The sequence below is a fragment of the Canis lupus genome, chromosome 36, assembly GCF_048164855.1.
Source record: "Canis lupus baileyi chromosome 36, mCanLup2.hap1, whole genome shotgun sequence".
Classification (NCBI taxonomy): domain Eukaryota; kingdom Metazoa; phylum Chordata; class Mammalia; order Carnivora; family Canidae; genus Canis; species Canis lupus.
Window position 1 is genome coordinate 6133031 of NC_132873.1, and position 15700 is coordinate 6148730.

Below are 15700 nucleotides of genomic sequence, written 5' to 3' on the forward strand. Positions count from 1 at the left end.
GAGAGACTAAGATACAAGAGAGACCCCCATAGGCTCAGGGAAAGAGGGATGGGGACATTCTGGGGGCGGGTTCTTCCGGGGGGGGGGTAGGTATGTCCAGCACCAGGGTCCTCCACACCCTGAGGCGACTGGGGAAGGAGGGTGGCTGAAGGGCTGCAGGGCCCCGTTGGGCTTTGTGGGAGGACAGACAAGTTGGTGTCACTGCGACTTGGTCTTCAGTCTTGTTTTCCGGCGTTTCTGGGAAGCTGCAAGGTGATTTCTCAGAACTTGTGAGCTAGCTGCCGGGAGGCGCATCTTCGAGTGCCGCCAGCAGCCTAGGGCGATGGGAGCAGGCGGGGGGAGATGGGTGGGCGTGGGCACCCGGATGTCAGGATGTAGCTGGCTGAGCCCTTGAAGTTGTGGGGAGGCTGGAAGGGCTGCTGGGGGTGGCTGCGGGCTGCCCCCCCAGCACTCAGGCCTCCTGAAAGCTCCTCCTCCGTGCTTGCCCGATGCTCCAGTCGGCAGAGGGTGGGAGGGTTCGCAGGAGTGTCTGTGGACACCCCCTGACCCGTGGTGGCTGCAGGGCCAGCCATGTGGGGAGCCCTGCTGCATGTGGTGTTGGCCAAACTGTCAGCTGAGCCCCAGTAGGCTTGGTAGGGAGGTGTCTGGGGTGGGGGAGCCAGAGGGTCTTGTGATGCTGCAGGGCATGTGGTGGAGAGGCAAGACCTTTTGCGGCTCCATAGCTCTGCAGAAGGACTCAGAGAGTCAGGAGAAGGGACCCCGAGTCCTCACTCTAGCTCCTTGACCAGAACAAAGGCTTTGAACTCAGGTGTCAGCTCCCAGAAGGACCAGGATCAGACGCTTTGGCTTCAGCGGCCACCGCCTCCACCGCCGCCCGACTTCTCAGAATCACCAAACGATAGAGAGTGGGTCCCTTGTGCAGTGCACAACCTGCGTTTCTGCCTGTGGCCGCCTTTCCCCAGATGAGGTGGGAATGTATCCCTCTCTTTCCGGAGTTAGCCAGGTAAATGTCTTGGTTGGACTGGGAGCCAACACACCTGGCTGGGCAGGGCCAGCTGAGGCGGGGAGGCCGGTTGTAGAGCCTGAACCCTCCGGATGCACCGTGTGTGGTGCTCACAGAGTGGCAAGGACGTGCTCTTGGGTGAGTGGGGGAGAGAGTCCAGGGGATCTGGAGCCCTCTGTACGTGCCAGGGGCGTGCACAGCACACTCATGCATGTGCAGAGGAGCTCGAGCGGGAGGCCTCTCTTGCCAGGTTACTCAATCCAGGAAAGTGGTCTCCAAGCGCCTGCTCTGGGTGGGGCCCTGTCCTCGGCATTTTTTGTGTGTTTATGTGAGTTGTACTGTGTGTCTCGATGTGTGTGTCTGCAGAAGGGGGTGGGGCTGAGGCCTCTTTCCCTCCCCTGGAAGGCTCCAAAAAGCAGAGCGGGTGATTCACCAGCCCCACCCACCCTCACTTGGTCCAGCCTTGGCCAGAGCTCAAAGAGGAAAGTCTTTGGGGGGGAAGGTGGGGGCGGGGGGGGGGGGGGGAGTGGTGGATCAGACAATGAGGGCCTGAGCAGATTTTACTGGATCCCCCTGCAGTGCTTCCTGGGAATACATTTATATTCTGGACCCTCCTTTCTACCCCACACTGGACTCCAAACTATTGCCCCTGAACTAAGGTGGGGGAGAGGAGAGGGGAGGGGAGGGCTGGCAGGGGGCAGGGGGACACTGTGGGGGAGAATGAGGCGGGTGGAGTGATGGGAGGTGAACACTGGGCCCAGGGAGGGGGAGCAGGGGAGGTGGAGGAGGAAGTGGGGAAATGCAAACCAAATGTTGGCCCAGGGTACAGTCAAGAAAAACAGACTCTCTCGCAGGAGCCTGGAGAGCCTGGAGCGGGGCTCCCTTTAGGAAGGGCAGGAAGGGCTGGGACAGATGTTTGGAGAAAAGAAAGAAAGAAGGGAAAAAAAAAAAGAAGTAGGAAAAAAATTGGAATGAAATCCACAGCCTGGAGGCAGGGCCATTCTCCCACAGTCTCAGGCCTGGTTTTTCTTGTGTTAAGGCCTGTTGCTGAGTGTGTTGTGCAAATAAATGTATGTTCCCAGGGCTGGAGGGCACACATCTATCTGCACTCAGAGATAGGACCTGGTGGACCCCAGGATATGCAGACTGTGTCTGTCTGTCTGTTCATCCATGCTCTGGGGGCTGGAGGGGGGATCTGCAGGAGGACAGTAGACCTGGGGGCTGCCAGCATCCCATCAGAAGGCAGGAGGAGCCTGGGTGGCTCCCAGGGTGGCTCCCAGGGCTTGTATGTCTGGAGGTGGGGGTGGCGGTGGGGGGGGGGGTAATGGTAACGGCCTGGGGGCAGCTGGCTCTAGTAGCTGTCCCTTTGCCTGGTCTCCTTCACACCCCCCTGCAAAGCAGGCTTCTGACCCCCAACAGCCACCAGCGGAGCCTGGGAGGAGGGAGGAGACAGGAGGCTGGGACAAGGGGGTGGAGTGGGGGGAGGAGGGAAGGAGGGAGGGTGAGCGGGAGGCAGGCAGGGTGAGAGGCCCGACAGATGCTGGCTGGAGGAGCCGCAGCCCGAGCTGCCTTCTTGCTCCGTGGGGGCCGCGAGCTCAGGGGCCGTGAGCAGGCTCCAGGCTGGGCCTGAGGGACAGCACCCGCCGAAGATGACGTGGATCTGTCTGTCCTGCATGCTCTGGGTAGGTCCGGCTGCTTTAGCTACGAGGTCATGGGCCCCCCTCCCTCCCGTCTTATCCTTAGGCTGAGAGCCAGTGTGTGTGGGGGTGTTGGTGTGAAGGCAGGGGGGCAGGGGGGGCTCTCTGCCTCTTACTGACTGAAGGACACATGGACTCACGCAGGCCCTCGGCTGTGGTCCTTCCCCATCAACAGGGCCTCGGCGGTCAGGACATGCCCCCTCCCCAGCTCTCTTGCTGCCTCTGGAGTCCAGGAGCGGGAAGTGGAAGGAAGCCGGCAAGAAGTTTGTTTCCTTTTGGAGCCTCTCTTGCCACCCTCCCACCCCCTGCCACACTGGGGGGGCAATTCTTCACCCCCTCTGACGCTCAGCCCAAGCCGGAGGAGGTGGCAGCCGAGGGGTCTGGAGGGACAGGGGACCCTGACCTGGCACATGAAACCTGGGGGAAGCCTGGCTCTGGAGAACTCTGCTCCGATCCCTCACTTTGATCCCTTCTGGACCCGATTTCAGCTTCTACCGCTGCCAGCCCCCTTCCTCTATGGGCCTCCCATCCTTACCAGGACCCCCCTGCCGCCCTCCCCTCCTGCCCAGCAGAGGGAAACATGGCCTGCTCTTTCTCCCTTCTTGCACCCCCAACCCCAGTTACCAGGGCGTGTGTTGGGGTGAGGGTGCCTGAGGGGTGGGCAGGCAGGGTCTGGGGGCCGCTTGATGAAGTTACAAGTCTCCTGGGAGAGTCCTGACTGCTGCGGGAGGGGTGGGGGCAGGGCCAGGAGACCCCGGCCTCAGAGGGGCTTCTGGGCTCTGGGCTGGGTGAAGGCATGCGCGGGTCAGGAGGGCAGCGAGGAAGTCATCCCTGGCCGAGGTCCATGTGGGCCTCCAAGAGAGTGATGGCTGGTGGGGGGGAGGAGCGCGTGGGGAGGGGGCTTGCAGCCCAGGATCCAGATGTGGCCTTTCCTGCCCGGTTCCCTGTTCCGGCCAGTCCCCAGGCAAGCCCAGGCTGGGGACAGCTGTGGGAGATCAGACTCAGGGGGCCAGGTGTCCTTGGGGCAGAGAGGGGAAGGGTGGGAGAGGGGTTTGGGCGGACTGTGGGGCTCGGGTGCAGGGGAGTGTGGGGGTGGGTCAGAATGCTAGACTGAGGGCCCGGAGCATCCTGCACTGGGGCTGCACCGGCGGTTTTCTGGGCTGCTGTTCACATCTGTAAAAGGGGAGCCTTGGCCCAGCTCACCTGGCTAGGGCCTTCCAGCTCCCTCGGGCAAGCTCTGGGAGGCCTGCGTACAGTGCTGGGGATGGAGGTGGGCAGCGGGGGAGAGCCCTGCAGTGGCACAGGTGGCAGTGAGACTTCCAGGGTGACAGGCTGCTGTGGGCGGACGAAGGGCCACTTCTGCTCGGAGGTCGTGAGAAAAATGACTTCACCCTGGCAGGCCTCCGTTTCCCCACGTGTGAAATGAGGTCGGTGAAGGGGAGTTGCAGAGAGGTGGGCATGAGTGCCCTGTCGATCTTACTGGCCTTCCTGGGAGTTGGGAGAAGGTGCTGGTTACCAAAGACGGGTGTGGATGGTGCCACCTGGGGGCCTCTAAGCCCCTCCCCTGCCCTGTCTCCTGGTCCCTTCCCAGACCTGTTCCTCCCAACCCTGTGTGGGACAGCCCAGGGAGGGGCACTTGGCTGTGGGAATGGGAAGAGCTGGTGAGAGTGGGCTGGACAGAGGACCAGGTTCTGGTCGGGTCGGGGCTCTCGGCTCCCCCCTCCGCCCCAGTGGCACCGGCAGCCCTACCAGCAAACTTCCTCTCTTCTCGGCGGGCCATGGTGGGACTGGGGGGTGTGTCTGGGGCAGGCGATGGAGGGGTAGATGGCACCAGTTATGGAGAAGGGGCACAGAAGCCCTGGAGGCTTTGCCGAGGGGGCTGCTTCTTCTGCCTTGAGAGGCACCTGGTGGCGGGACGTGTGCGGACTTTGACACCAGGCAGGGCTAGGTTAAAATCTTAGTTCCATTGTTTACCAGGTGGGCCTTGGGTAAGACAGGCCCCTTCGTGAGTCTCAGTTTCCTGGTCTGTAAAGTGGGAATAATAAAACCCACCTTGTATGACTGGGATGAGCACAGAGGTAAAATATATCAAAAGTTCAGGTGCCCAGGCACACAGTAGGTGCTCAGTAGATGCTTGTCCATCCCCCTCTCAGAAACCTCCTGCTTGGCTGGTGGGATCCCCTGAACCCAGATCTCACGTGCAGGAGGATGTCCCTGGGATGGCTGTTGTGGGAGGGGGCCCCACCTCTGAGGCTCCTGACTGCCCAGCTGTTCTGGGGCCAGCAACTAGCTGGGTCTGCGGCCTCAGGGAGGTAAACTGAGGCATGGTCTGGAAGAGACACTATGTGTGTGTGCTTGTCCATGTGCACCCACGTTCCTGGACAGGGATAGGTACGGAAGCTTCTTCCGAGCAGCAGTGTATCTGCAGTGCATGGTCTTTACAAGCTCGAGGAATAAAAATCACTTTATTAGCAGAGGAGCATAGCTACATATTATGCATAACTTGATTTTCTCATCAAATGCTCCTGCTATTACATATTCAAGGATGGTTTCTTTAGAAAATAATTACATGCCCATTAATTGAGGCTTTTTGGTGTTGTGCCGATGGAGTTAGAGCTGCAGGCTCTTCCTGCCAGAAGGACTCACTCTGTTCTCTGGGACTGGGAAGGAGCTTATCAAGGGTGGTGGGACTGAAAGGACCACCAGGCAGGGCCAGGGCTGGGGGTAGGGGTGGGGGGCAGGCGCAGCTCTGGCCCTGCCCTGAGCAAGCCATGTGGCTTCAGGCTGGTTGCTCGACTTTTCTGGACCTCACAGAAGTGGGGAAAGTCTTCTCGGAGGCCCCTTGCAGCTGCGGACAGTGAAGTGTTCTCTTTCCTGGAGCTGGTGTCCTTCCCAGCGCCAAGCACACGTTTTTGTCCAGAAGGGTCCTCATGCACCCGCAGATTCTGGGTGTGCAGTTGCTGCCACATTGACCCCAGTCTGACCCCTTGGCTCTGAGATTGTTGTGTCTGGAGTGTCATTTGCCTCTGAGGGCTGTGCCCACCCGGGGCCCCCTGATGCGTGGGGTTTGGGCCCTAGGATGGGCTCCACGAGCCTGGCCGGGGTCTGAAATAAAACCCTCCTTTTGCAAAGCTTCTCCTCTGAATGACATTTGAGGCACAGAGTCTGAGACAAGTACCTCAGTGTTCAGCTGGAGTGCAGTGAGCTGGCCGAGGGTGCTAGGCCTGGCTCCCATCCTGGCCTTGACCCTTGCTAGCTGGGTGACCTTAGGCAAGGAGCTTCACAGTTCTGTGCCTCAGTTTCCCCACCCACCTAGAGGGTTGTTCCGTTTTAAATGAGCTAATAGACGCATACATTTAGAAGAGCGTCTCTCACACAGGCGGGGCTCAAGGAATGTTAGCTCTGATCGTACGATGGCGTGTTTCCAAAGCCACGTCAGCGAGCTAGAGCAGAACCGGAACCTGGGTTCTCCTGGTCCCCCGTCAAGGGCTTTCCATCCTGGGAATCCTTCAGGGCAGGGTATGTGGCAGGGGCCATGAGAATGATGTGAAGGCTGAGGAGAGTCAGGGCCTTCCCCTACAGGCAGCCTGTGCAATGGGCAGAAGGTGGGCTCTGGAGGAGCCTGCCTGGTACAAATGCTGACGCGGCCACTTATTAGCTGTGGGCTCAGGCAAGTTACTTAGCCTCTCTGCGCTTCTCTTGTGTTCAGTTCCTCGACTTAAATAATGTCGTTCGGACCTCAGTGTGATTCTGGAAGGCATGAAGGGTGGAGACGAGTTCTGGTTTCCAGCCATGGTGAAGGGGAGCCACAGAGGGGAAAGGGCCTGCCCACGGCCCACATGTTTTCTGGGTTCCTTGGTCCTAGACAGAAGGGTATGGGCTGCCAGGGCTTTGGAGCTCTGGGTTGAAGGTCGGGGCTTGGGGGCAGGCAGCCCAGGGGTAGTGGCTGGTGTTGGGGAAATTCTGTGTGTGATGGAGAAACCATCCAGCCACTGGGCCACGTGGGCACCCACCCGCCCAGTGCCCGTCCATCCATCTCACAGATGATTATGGGGTGCCCACTTTCTTCAAGAGCCTTGCAGATAGATCTTGGGCTCATGATTAAAATAGGGGGGGGTGTTGCCAAGAGGGCAGCTGTGGGGACAGGTAGAGGGGACCTAACCTGGACTGGACAATGGGGAGGTGTTGGGAAAGTCCTCTTGGGAGGTGAACTTCAATGCAGGGGTGAAGCTGAGAGCTCAGAAGTCCAAGTGCAGCAGGTGAAGGTAATCGTGGGTGGCTAGGACTGGGTAAACTGGCCAGGATGTGGCCTTGGGCAGGGGGGCCCTGACGATGACTGGCAGGGCTCCTGGCACACTGTCAGAGACGGTGGTAGTGCAGGGGCTAGGGGCTTGCGGGTCGGCCTCAGGCAGACTTGGATTTGAATGTTGTTCCATCCTGCCCTCTGTGTGCGTCCAGAGCAGGCTCCTCAGGCTCATCGTCACTGTGGGGGCTTACTGGGGATTCTGTGCCAGCCTCTCGCCGTGGCACCGGCCACGAATGGGGCTCAGGCTGTCCCACCTCTGAGCCCTTGCACCCCACTAGACAACTCCCTTTAGGGCACAAAAGGGACCTGGGACTTGCCACTCAGGAATGTTGCGGTGCAGTTTATGAAGTTGCTGGGCACGGGGGAGAGAGGCAAGCTGAGGGGAGATCATCCAGCTCAGGAAACTGAGTCTGGGGCTGAATCCTGGGTTCCCAGCCTCGGGGCGCTCCTCTGTCCCGTGGGAGGAGTCCAGCCAGTGTCGCCCTCTGCCCGCCCCCCCTCACCTCCCCGCAGAGAAGCAGGGCTACTCAGAGTCACAGAGTTCTCATTCAGCCCGGCACCTGTGGCCGGTGAAGGGGGTGACCTGTGTCCTCTCCCTGAGGACAGGCCAGTGGGAGTGGGGTATAGTTATAGGTGCAGAAACTGAGGCACGGCAGCAAATCCATTCAGTTTGCTCCTTCAGACGTATTTAAGGGTCACACCATGCCAGGACATGAGGACATGGAACAGAAGTACCGGTAGACGTGTGCCCCCAGGTGGGCGAGTGTAGTGCACGCACCAGTGACACACAATGTGCCCCGGAGGTGCTTCACCATGTGCCGGGTGTTGTCTCAAAACAACCTGTGGGAGGTTACTATTAGCCCATTTAACCCATGAGTCAAGTGAGGCAGACCGGGGTTAATCCACTTGCCTGGGTCCACCTAACCCGGGGAAGGTGCAACCAGGAGAGGAGGGGATGCCTGGGGCCGGGAGGTGGGGGTTCAGCCTGAATTGAATCATGAGGAAGTAAGCTGACAAATCCAAACCAAGGGACCTCCTGCCAAACAGCCTAGAGTCTTCAAAAAAGGCAAATCAAAAGGTGGAGTAGTGTGTCCAGTTGAAAACAGATGAAGGAAACCCCGCAAGGAAACGTGATGCAGGGTCCTGATGGATCCCCAGTCCAAAAGCAAAACCAAACCAAAGACCCAGCTGTGATGGATGCTCATGGGGCAAAAGGGGAAATTAGAATATGAATGGAATATTAGAGAATGGCACTGCACAGATGCGGGGTTTCAAGTGGGTGGTCATCCCAGTGGGGTTTCTGTAGGGGCAGAGACCGAGGAAGAGCCCGGAAAAGCGGCTCGACATCAGCCAACGGTGAATCACGGTGATCGGAACATGTGTGCTCATCTTTTCCAGCGCTTTCAGACTTTTCGAGAAAGAAGCAGTGGTGGAGAGTCTGAATCTCAGGCAGGGGTGTGTGTGGGAGGGTATGGGGGGTGGAATTTCCCTGAGGGGGTGGGCATGGAATGAGGCCTTGGAGGACCCTCAGAAACTTAGCAAGCTGAGGGGGGAGGAAGGGCATTCTGGGAAGAGGGAACAGCAGAGCGGAGGCTCAGAGGTGGGTGCGGGGCAGGGAGCTGGGGAGTGAGGTGTGGAGATTGAGATGGCGGAGTGGGCTGGGTATGCTCGAGGCTGCTTCCTCCGCTGGCTGGAGAGAGCGCAGCTTTTGTCTTGGATGCATGCGTGGGCATGGAAGCATTTTGGGGCGAGTGGGGGTGCCAGTGACCCCATAGAGCTGTGCTCCTTAGAGGCTGCACAGAGGGGCCCAGGGTCAGGGGCCCAGGAGGCTGTTGCAATAGAAGTGACGAGGCCTTCCATCGGGCAGAGGCCCTGGAATCGAAAGGCGCAGGAGGCCTGAGAGTGTTCAGGAAGCAAGATTCAGAGTCTGGCAGCTAGTTGGATTGGAGGGTGGAGGGCTGGGAGGAGTTTGGGGGTGACTCAGAGTTTTCCACCCGGGCGACCAAAAACACCGTCAGGTCGTTCGCTGGCTAGCAGACTGGGGGGGCTCGTTGAGGAGCTTTGGTGTGTGTGTGAAGGGAGGTGGGGCTGGGGGAACCTGCACCTGATGCGACTGAGGTCTCCCCAATGCCAGCCTGCAGATCCCTGGGGAGTCCGAGTCCTCCCCACGGAAATGACAGCCGATGCCAAGCCCGTCCTGGTGTGTCCCCACCCAGGATGACAACGTGGACAAGACATGGAGGGGGGTGTGGATGGCCAGGAGGCGGGGAGAGGGCTGACTGGCTCTCCAGGCCTGCTTTTTGGTGATGCTCTCCCCTGAGGCTCAGTGGCCCCCCGCAACGTCTGTCCTCTGGCCACTTCATCGAGGCTCCTAAGTGTGCGCCAGGGCTGGGGAAGCTTCGGGAGGGGGCGGGAGGCCTGAGCTGGAGGACCCCTAGGGCTGTCGGTTCCCCACCCCACCACACTCTGCCCCCATGGGGCAGGGAGGAGCCCACAAACAGCCTTTCCCACCCAGGGCCCGAGGACTCCCGCCAAAGCTTGTCCTAGCCAGATGTGGCCCGCCCCTCTGGCTGGGACTCTGCGGCAGGCAGGCCTTGCTGAATGGAGGGTGGGAAGGCCAGGATCCCCCTGAGGCCCAGGAAAGCCCTGTGATGCTGGGTGGGCCTGTCACAGGGCTGGGGCTCTGGCTGGCAGGGAGGGGGGGGACTGACTTCCGGGCTGGGACCCCTGCCCTTCTCTGGGCCCTGGCTCTCGAGAGAGGTGGGTGTTGGGGAGACCGGCAGCTCCTGCTGCAGCTGTGCCTTCTCTGCCTCCCAGTATCCCCCAGGTCCTCGAGGAGCCAATCCAGCTGGGAAGGGTGGGAAGGGCTTTGTGGGGCTGTCTACCCCTTGTCAGGAAAAAGGATGACGCGCCTTGTCCCAAGGAGTGGTTACCCCCGTGCAGAGCTTTGCACTTCAAGGGCTGGTTCACATCCGCTGCGTGTATCTGCAGAGTAACCCTGGGCGAGGGCAGCGTAGGTGCCAGCCCCCACCCCACCGCAGGCTGCTTCTTCGTCTGGGTTTTAACGTATGGTTGGTCGTTGGGAAGTTCTTGTGCCCCCTTGAGTCTAATCGTGCGCCCTTGTGGCTTCTGTCCCCACCTCCCCCCTCGAGTTTTGTTTTGCCTTCAGTAACTTCACACATCATGCCTGGTGCATTCTTACAATGCCAGTGCCTTCAGATATTTGAAGATACAAGGCTCACTCACCCTACACTATCTCCTCCAGCCAACTGGGAAACCTTCAGACCTCTGTGGATCTGTGGATGACTCCACGAAATTGCCAGATACCCATTTTATGGCTGGGGGGGGGGGGATCTTGGGGGTGGGGGAGCCAGTGTTGCAGAGTGGGGGTCACAGCCTGGGGCCACTTGCCTGGGGGTGGGCGGGCTGGCCTCCTGCTCCCCCGTGCGTTCCCTAGCCTCTCCTGGAGGGCTGATATCTCATTAGGTACCCCTCTCTGTAACCATGAGCATGTCCCACCCCCAGTTCCTCTAACCCCTCCATCTCAAACTGGCCCATCCTCTCCCCTGCTCTTTCGATGCTCAGACTATCTCATCCAAAGCCATCACCTCCATTTGGGGGGTTGTGAAGCCCAGAGAAGGCCACTGATGTTGTCAAGGTCATCAACCTAGAGAGCGGGTCTCTAGACTCCCGTGGCAGTGCTCCTTCAGCCAGAGAGCCAGAGAGCCAGAAATAGGGGAGGGGAGGGGCGGGAGCCTGCTGGGCCTTGGCCCACGAGCTGCTTACAGAGGCCATGAGTGAGGCCAGACAATGTCTCTGAAACCCTGTTCCTGTTCTCCAAGCCTGGGCGGGAAAGATTTTGTAAACTCACATTTATGAGTTTGGGCAGGCAGGGCAGGTAAGCCCAGGGCCCCGGGGGAGAAGCCTGGGTGTTTTTGCTTGTCAGCCTGGAAGGCTCGGCCTGTTCCCGGTCTGTGCATTGGGCAGCCGGGACCCCCTTTTGGGAGAATCCACTGCCCCAACTATGCTTTGGGCAGTAGGCCTCCTTCTGCAGGCTTTAGGGTATAGATGGAGAAGTCTAGGGGTTGAGCTGGAATGGGGTGCTCTGCTGGACTCCATGAGGTGGGACAGGCAGGCTTGGGGGGGTGGCTGGGGTAGGCCTGGGAAGACTGGGCTTTGGGGCTTTCTGCACCTCCCCCAAGACAGGCCTTAGATTGAGCCCCAAGCCCCCTTTCTGCACCTCCCCCAAGCCCAGGGCCGGGCTGCTACAGTTGCCTTCGGGCGGGGCCCCCTCTCCAGACCGTCTATGAGGACCGTCTATGACCAAGATTATCTGGAAGGCTGTGGGCCAGGGGCCGAGGTAGGCAACGGGGCAGGTGAGATTGCAGAATGGAGGCGGCTCACTGCCCCTTGTCATGGGATGGGGGACCCTGAGTGAGGTCTAGTGCAGGACTGTGCCTTGCTCCCACCCCCCCTCAGTGGAAGCACAGCCCCTGGGACCCAACCCCTGGGTGAGCGGGACCCAGGCCCAGGGGCCAGTGCTGGGGCGGGGCTGCGGGCTGCACCGCCTGTGCTCGCTCCACCTCGCCCGGGCTTTGTCGCAGCTGCTCGGTCCCTGCCTCCCGGTCGTCTCAGTCTGCCTCTCTTTGAATTTTGAGATAGTCTCAGACTTCAGACAAGTGGCAAATGCAGTGCAAGGGACTCGTTTTCCGAGCTGTTTGCCAGTGAGCTGCTGACACAGTGCCCTGCCACCCCTCAGCGCTTTCCTGGTTCTCCACAAGGACGTTCCCCTACCGAACCCAAGCCAGGCAGCAAAGTCAGGGATCGGACACTGACACATGACCACGGTCTCGGCCTGGGACCCCACTGCAGCGCGGCCCGTTGCCCCCACCCCACCTGCCCATGATGTCCTTCCCGGGCCTGGGAAGAACCCAGTTCCGAGTCAGCACCGGCGTTTGACTGGCCTAGCTCTTTAGACTTCCAGCAGGCTGGAAATCTCCGCGGTCTTCCCTTGGCTTACTGTGACCTTGTCACTTGGGATGATCCCGAGCCACGTCATGGGTAGACGGTGCCTCCATCCGGGTTGCTCTGATGCTTCCCCACGACGATGAGATTGCGCTTGTGTCTGTTCGGCAGGGACGCGCCAGGGGTGGTGTCCTGCTCTCACCGCGTCCCCTCGGTGGTGCCCCGTGATTTCCATTCACCCCGTTACCGGTCACCTTGGCTTTGATCCCTTGATTAACCAGGAGCCTGCCAGGCAAAGTTACTTCGTCCCCTTTTGTGATTTCTAAGTGTGGCGTGGCCATGTGCTTCGAGATTTGTAAATCTTCTGTTTCTCATCAGGCTTGGAATTTTTTTTCACTTATTTCACCTATCGGCTTGGGCCCATTTTAGCCGCTACTATCTTTCCATATTGTGATGCTCAGGACAACCTGGTGTTAGCCTTTGGGGCCCGTTCAGGATGGCTCTTGGGTCCCTTTGTCTGCCCCTTTGATTCCCTGGTTCCCTTTATAGTCTCTGTGTTTCTAATTTCTTTTATTTCTGGATGTGCTTGTTCATCTCTGCCTTTATCTGGGTCTTTTCTTCCTTTCTGACTCCCTGTTGCTTTTCTCTATCTGTGTCTCTGTGTCTCTGGCTCTGTCTTTCTGTCTGTCTTGTCTGTCCCTCTCCCTTCCTCTCTATCTCTTTGTCTCTTTGTCTCTCTGGCTTTCTGTCTCTCTCTCATGCTGTCGGTTTTTCTCTCTGTCTCTGGGGGCTCAGCCCCTCTCTTCCCCAGGACTCACCACTGCAGCGCCTCAGCGAGGAGTCCTGGACGGGCTGGGTTTGCGGGACGCTGTCTCCCTCCCTTCTCTGAACACACAAGTCGCCCCTCCGCCCCCTGTCCCTGAGGCTCTGGAACTGGGTACAAGGAGGGAGATTGGGAAAGAAGAACCCTCCCCCGGAACCTCAGGGTCTGTCGTCAATCGTGGCCTTGTGTGTGGCTCTGGGTGTGTAGATGGGTGTCAGGAAGCTCTGTGCTGGCGAGAGAGAGAGAGAGAGAGAGAGAGAGAGAGAGAGAGAGAGCTGCCGATGTCTGTGTTCTGCTGGCCTCTGCTGCCGAAGCTGGGAAACGGATCAGGTGGGATCCCAGGGTGAGGTGCCTCTAGGCGTGGTGCCCGCGAGCGGGGACGGCTTCCCGGGGTGCCCCCTGCTGAGGGCCACAGGTGGGAGGGGGGGCTCCCAAGCAGTGTGGGTGCAGGGCTTTGCGGCGCGGAGTGTGTTCCCGCATGTGGTTACAGAGGACAGACTGTCCGAGCTTGGGGTGTGGTGCCCGACCCGGTGCTGTCCAGGGTGGGAAACTGAGTCCCGTGGTAGCGGTGGGCTCGGGGCAGGTGAGACCTTCAGAAGGCTTGGACCGCCTGCCCGCCCGCCGCTCCTCTCCCATGTGTGCTGGGGTAGTGAGGAAAAGGAGATTGGACATGCTGATGTTTTCATGATGCAAAGAACCAAAAATAAAAATAAAGGTGGAAGGAGGCTTCCGGCGAGGGGGTGAGAGAGACCTGGGGGGACGTGGCCCTCCGGGGACGTGGGGAGGAAGGCCAAGGACCCTCAGCAGTAGGACGGATAAAGGAAGCGCCGCAGTCGGGTGGCCGTGTGGATGAATCCCACAGGTTGATCCCCAGGACAGAAGCTGGACACGGAGCACGTCTTGTGTGAGGAAGTTAAAAACGCCGGCAACCCGAATCTTTGGTGATAGAAATCACAATCATAGCAGGGCGCAGGGGTGCGGGGGGGGTCAGTCGGTCAAGCGGCAACTCTTGATTTCGGATCAGGTCATGATCTCAGGGTCGTGGGATCCAGCCCTGCGTGGGGCCCCATGCTCAGTGCAGACTGTGCTTGGGGTTCTCTCCCTCCCCCTGCTCATGCCTGTGCACGCATCCCCCACTCTCTCAAATAAATAAATAAATAAATAAATAAATAAATAAAATCTTAAAAAAAAAAAAAAAAAAAAAAGAAGCCACGATAGTATTCACTTTAGGGGAATCTTGCCCGGGACGGCCCTGAGAGAACCTTCTGGGCTGTAGTGACATGGTATATGTGGAAAATTGTATTGTGTGATCCATTTTATTTATTTATTTAAGATTTAAAAAAATTTATTTATTCGTGAGAGACACAGAGAGAGGCAGAGACATACGCAGAGGGAGAAGCAGGCTCCCTGAGGGGAGCCCCATGCGGGGCTTGATCCCAGGACCCAGGATCACACACCTGAGTCAAAGGCAGCTGAGCCACCCAGGTATCCCACGTAATCCATTTAAAATCAGTGTCCCATAATGCTGACCCACCTGACTGTGGGAGTCTCGGTTCCACTCAGCTCTTTCCTGGGGCACCTCCTCCCAGAAATGGGCTGAGGCCTGTCACCCGGGAAGGGGCTGGCACCTCTCGTTTTCCCCAGTCCTGGCCCACTTCTCCCAGAGGCAACCCCCACACCCACCCCCTGCTCCCTCCCCTGCCCAGACCCTGATCTCTGTGCCTCTCCCCCGACAGCCAGAGGATCTGGAGGCGCCCAAGACTCATCACTTCAAGGTGAAGACCTTCAAGAAGGTGAAGCCCTGTGGTATCTGCCGTCAGGTCATCACCCGGGAGGGGTGCACCTGCAAAGGTGAGGAGCTGGTCAGACTATGGGGGATGGGGAGCACGTCATCATGGGAATGAGGTGGCCTGGGGCCCAGGCACATGTCTTTGGGTCCTGGCCTGGTGCCAGGTTCTCAAGAGGTGGGGAGTTGCTGAGCACACCAGAAGGCAAGCTTGTGGGTGTGTATGGATGACATGTGGCAGGTGGTGGGTGGCATGGAGATGGCATGTGGCTTGTGTGTGGATGCTAGGAAGGCAGCATGTGGATGGCATGTGGAAGGTATATGGCTAGTAGCGTGTGGTGTGGGGATGATGTGTGGTTGGCATGTACTGGGTGTGTGGATGGCCTGGGGAGGGTGTATGAGTGGGGTTGTGGCTGGCCCATGGATGTCATGTAGTTGGCATGTGGCGGGCGTGCACAGGGTGTGTGGTGCTGTGTGGCAGTCATGTGGATGACACGTGGAGGTCCCGTGATTGGCATGTGGCGGGCATGGGGAAGGTGTGTGTGTGGCGTGTGCCTGGCACTGGGAAAGATACCAAACTTAGGGGTGAGTTTAAGAGGCCTCAAATCAGACTGGAGGGAAGGCCTGGTGGCTGCTGGGCTTCTTTAATCACTGTCATCATGTGCTTCTGAGACGGCCTGGGGTTTGGCTGTCACTGTAGCCGGACAAGCCAGTGTCTTGCCCCAGATCACACATAAGATCAGCAGGAGGCCCCTGCGCCCCATCTCGGTGGCTGACACCTCCCCCACCCAGCTGCCCCACAGAGGCCCTCCTCTGCCCCCACCTCCTGTCAGTCTCCAGGGCCCCTCGGTATAGTTGAGTCCTTGAGCTTCTCAGGCTGCCGGCATCTCTCCCCTGGCGGGCGGCCCGCTGCCCCTGGTCTCCTGACCCACCCTCTCCAACCCACCGTCCTCGCCAGCTCTCAGCCCGACTCCAGGCAGATCTAGTTCTGTCCGTTCCCTGGAAACGGTCTTGGGAGCCCCCACTGCCCTCAAGACAAAGCACTGACCCCTCCCTTGCCAGCTCTCCGGCCCATCTCACCCCCGTGCCCCAAGCCCATACTCACCCAAGCCGCACCAGC

General features: G+C 59.3%; 1 protein-coding gene across 11 annotated transcripts in view; it reads left to right on the plus strand.

The window, feature by feature from the left end:
- The first annotated feature begins 2531 nt into the window (after positions 1-2531).
- Positions 2532-15700, plus strand: part of TNS1 (tensin 1) — a 197063-nt gene continuing 183894 nt past the window's right edge. For 10 of the 11 annotated variants that reach the window (XM_072813584.1, XM_072813582.1, XM_072813585.1 and 7 more), the window contains exon 1: positions 14531-14645. Coding sequence is in view for 1 of the 11 variants with exons in the window: in XM_072813586.1 (XP_072669687.1) it covers positions 2653-2685; positions 14531-14645 (148 nt within the window). In the remaining 10 variants the exon portion in view is untranslated. Of the gene's footprint in view, positions 2686-14530; positions 14646-15700 lie in introns of those variants that run through there. The other variant, XM_072813586.1, reaches the window with a different exon arrangement.